A 4,291-nucleotide genomic window follows, 5' to 3' on the forward strand; every position below is an offset into this window, starting at 1 on the left:
AGATGAACTACTCTTGTAAAAAGTTAAAGTTTGCATGAGGAAAATAGAAGATGAACACGGTTATAATGTGGACTGGTTAAAGGAATGGTTAATACTTTTTTTTTTGTGCCTGCTGAAGGTAACGCTATATCCAAAACCTAAAGCAAGAATAAAAAGCTACAATCCCCATGAATCTATAGAATAAAGTAATCTCCTGTTTCCGCTGAGTCTAAACTGAACAGTAAAGAAATTTATTTCTACAGAAAAAAAAAAGTTCACATAAAAAAATTAAATTACAGCTCGGTATAGTGAAAGCAGCGCCATTGCACAATTGATTAGCCACAGGTTGATGCCTGGTAATGTGGATGGAGGCAGCGTCTCCTGTGGTGGACAGGTCTTTCAGTCTTTAATGATGGCTTCTGCCTGGTTCTCGGCTGCCAGTTGCAGTTGGTCCTGACGCTGGAAATACCTATATGCCCGGGCACTGCACAGGAACCCACCATACAGCGTCAGCAGAATCATGGATCCAGAAAACACCTTATAACCAAGATCCGCCAGGCGCCTGGAGGAAGCCATGTTTATTCTGAAAGATAGAAAGAGGGAGACCTCTTCAGCTCCACTATGGTACTACAACGGTTCAGAACTAGGACAATTGCAGCTGTAGTGGTCTGCACCGCACCTACTGAATTTCCTTCTACATACAATGTTATTTTGTGACACATCCAGTGTTAAAATAGAGTAAAAGACAAAGCCACTTCACGAACAAACACGAGAACATTTCAATCCAGCACAATCCTAAAACCGAGAGCGAGCCTCATACTTTCACTATTCAGGCCTTCTCCTGCAGACACACATTACCCCCTCGGTATAGGAGGTCATAATATAGTATATTAATGTGGATTGGAACTTTCTGTAACTACTTAGGCTCTGTTCACATTTGTGTCTGCTCCAAATCCGGCAGGGTTTACTGGAAACAATAGCACAGCATGACACCCCGACGGAAAGTTGACGAAACCTATTAAAGTCAATGAGCTCCATCGGTAACCGCCGGTGTCCGTTGTGCAACGGAACCGTTTGTTCAGTTATTCCGTTGTTCTGCTCCTCTAACGAAGCAGAACAACGCGGGTGTGAACAGAGCCTTAATATAAAAACTATTAGGAGATGGCAAAAATGAAACCGATTTACAAGACTATATAAGTCTAGGTTCACATTACCGAATCAAACAACTATGATGCTGCTATAAGCCGTCAATCTGTTACATGATTACAGCGACTATCGACGCAAACGCACGCAATATTTGTGGTGTCCCGGCTGGTTATATGGACAAGACAAGGGGAATCGGTGCTGAAGTTTCCAGCATCAAAGAAGTTTATTGGCAGAACCTCATTCACACGTAAGAGGAGATGTTTTTTGGGATTTAAAGACTGCACTTTCTGAAGTCATTAACCCCTTCCTCCGCAGCCAATTTTGTTTTTTTCATTTTAGTTTTTCCTCCCCGCCTTCCAAAAGCCATAACTTTTTAATTTTTTCGTTACCTAAGCCGTATGAGGGCTTATTTTTTTGCGGAAGGAGTTGTAGTTTCTCAAGGCACCGTTTTAATGTACCATACAATGTACTAGGAAACGGAAAAAAATATTTGTGCAGTAAAACAAAAAAAAACAGCAATTGCGCCATTTTTTTTGGGGGGGGGGGGAATAGTTTCATTTTTACGGCGTTCATTGTGCAGTAAAACTAGACGTTCAGATTTTTTTTTGGGGGTTTTACCACTTTTATAAATAAGCCATTAAAAAAAATTTGTTATGTATCGTCACATTCTGAGACCCATTATTTTTTCATTGATTGAGCAGTATGGGGGCTTATTTTTTGTAGGGCGAGCTCATTTTGGGGTACATGCGACTTTTTCATCACTTTTTATTCGTTTTTTTGGAGGGAACTAAGGCCCCATGCACACGAACGTGCTTTTGCGGCCGCAATTCCCCCGAAAATCCACGGGAGAATTGCGTCCCCATTTACACGACGGTGGTTTCCACGGTCCGTGCATGGCCCAGGAGCCTGAACCGCAGAAAGAACGGGCAAGCCTTATTACGGCCGTGTTCTGCGGTCCAGGCTTATACGAAATAATGCACGCGGCCATGTGCACGGCCCGCGGGTGTCACTCCGCGGCCGGCTGACCAAAAAAAAATCACGGCCGTGCACATGGCTACAGTTGTGTGCATGAGGCCTTAGGTGACCAAAGAACAGCAATTTCTGCATTTTTCCTTTTTATGGCAATAATGTTATATTGTAAAAGCTGTGCAGACTATAGATGAGTGAATGTGGAGCAACATGTTAGAAGCTTTAGGCTGGGTTCCCACAGGTCGGATACATTGCGTAAGTCTACAGAGCGTTTCCGACCAAGAACGCGCAGGGAATTCCGACCAAAAAAAAATGTTGCCATCCGCTTTTGCATCTGGTTCTGTAAAATTTGAAGGATCCGTTAAAAAATGGAAGGGCAAACATAGAAGTGAACAGAGCCTTAATGGTCAGTTCACAAGTTGCGTAACTATTGCAGATTTTCCGCTACGGAATTAATTGCAGAAAATCCACTGGAGGCCGGGATGAAACATCATCCCAGGAGGCCGGCCTACTAGAAGGCTGCAGTTTTCCGCAAGCAGATATTCCCGGGTGAAAAACTGTACCAGTGTGGTGCGGTTTTTCGCCCGGAATTCCCTGTGGCGCACAGGGCGGATACGCTGCGTGCTTTTATGCATTGTATCCGCCGTGTGTGAACTCAGCCTGAAAGAGAAGGTCTCATTTATTTAGTTTTAAAAAGAAAATGAATACGTTTGTACAGTTTTAAAATCTTGTAGCCATTTTTATTTTAAACGCTTCCCAGTATTGGCAATATTGGAGATACACACTTTACAGCAGCTGGAATAAATGTGAGTCAATTGACAGCCAGGACATGATGGCGTACATCCCTTCTCCCAGGGAGTGACAGGGAAGCTGCCTACAGAGCTCTATCTGTCTGGATAGTGTAACAACCCTGCCTTATCCAGCCCTCCAGCAGTACAAAAGAGCTGTCATTAACTGGCCCACCTTCTAATGAGGAAATGACTCTGCTGATATGTCCCAATCTATACAGCAAAGCTGACAAGTGAGATACAGCAAGCACGAAGTGTGAGCCTATTTGCTCGAATGACTATTGTAAGAAGTGCACATGTTTTTTTTTAAAGGCTATGTAACCCCTTTGAACGTTTTTTTTTTATTTTTTTAAATAACTTGGATGTGATTAATAACAGGTGGATCCTGTGTCAGTGATCACTAAAATGATGGGGGACGCCCAGCTCTGACTATTACCTTTCATCGGCTTTATACACAAGTAAACATGGGCCGACGTCACCTCTTCAAAATAACAGAACAACCATGCGGCACCGCACCAAGATCCGCTGGCAGAGGCTCAGCACCGAGACCGGACATCTCTATGACCTCTCATATATCCCCTACAACTGGAGGTACAAGGGCGACCTAAAGACTGCAGCTCGGCCGCACAGCCTCAATGAGACCAGCAGGGGGAGACAACATTCTCAATGCATTTGAGACTTTGCTGAAGAAAGACAGAACAGCAAGGTGGACATGACAACTCCAAACAGACAGCGGGGTTGGGGGGATCGTGATAGCAGAGAACCCCACAACTGCATCATGCAAATAACGTGGAGGATGGGACATCAAGTAAACACGGGGTGCCTGAGTTTCCCTCACAGAATTGACTGAGTGAGAAGTCTGATAACTGAAGATAAGAAGCTGCAGGAACCTCTCGTTTGAACAGCAGCATCCTCGCACAGTACACGCTACGAACACATATACTCCCGGCCTCCCCTCATGATGTCCCCTAAAACTCCCACATTACACAACACTCGTCTTTACCTGTGACTTTCAGACTGTTTCTAACGTCATTTGCTACAGGAAACACGTGACTCCTCCCGATAACCATAGAGAAGAGACTCTCTATCTGAAGCGAATATCTATGGTGTGACGAGACAACCAAAGAGTGCCTATTGTACCACGTGACTGGAATGCACCAATCAGCATGCGGTAATGTGTTATGTGGGCGGACGCAGGCGCAGTTCGCTGTCTTGGGTCAGTGTTATTGCAAGGGGAAGGTTGTGAGAGCTATGGAGAAAATACTACATGTTACCATGGTTACAAAAGCTAAAAACGGGGGAGGGGGAGCAAGTGAAGCTACGCTTACGGGTATGTTCACATGTGGCAGATTTGTTGCAGAGGTTTCTGCGACTGAAAAATTCCTTTTATACATGTGAATATGGTTGTT

General features: G+C 44.3%; 1 protein-coding gene across 2 annotated transcripts; it reads right to left on the reverse strand.

Annotated features, from left to right (window-relative positions):
* Positions 1 to 209: 209 nt before the first annotated feature.
* Positions 210 to 3,990, reverse strand: COX14 (cytochrome c oxidase assembly factor COX14). 2 transcript variants are annotated; one of them, XM_075850067.1, is made up of 2 exons: positions 3,886 to 3,990; positions 210 to 562 (listed from the first exon to the last, which is right to left on the reverse strand). In XM_075850067.1, the coding sequence occupies exon 2, from the start codon at positions 553 to 555 to the stop codon at positions 379 to 381; it is 177 nt and encodes a 58-aa protein (XP_075706182.1). In that variant the 5' UTR covers positions 556 to 562; positions 3,886 to 3,990; the 3' UTR covers positions 210 to 378. The 2 variants fall into 2 exon arrangements, with proteins under 2 accessions (XP_075706182.1, XP_075706183.1); XM_075850068.1 differs by lacking the exon at positions 3,886 to 3,990 and adding an exon at positions 3,319 to 3,511.
* Between the last annotated feature and the right edge of the window lie 301 nt (positions 3,991 to 4,291).

The sequence above is a fragment of the Rhinoderma darwinii genome, chromosome 2 (genome assembly GCF_050947455.1).
Source record: "Rhinoderma darwinii isolate aRhiDar2 chromosome 2, aRhiDar2.hap1, whole genome shotgun sequence".
NCBI lineage: Eukaryota > Metazoa > Chordata > Amphibia > Anura > Rhinodermatidae > Rhinoderma > Rhinoderma darwinii.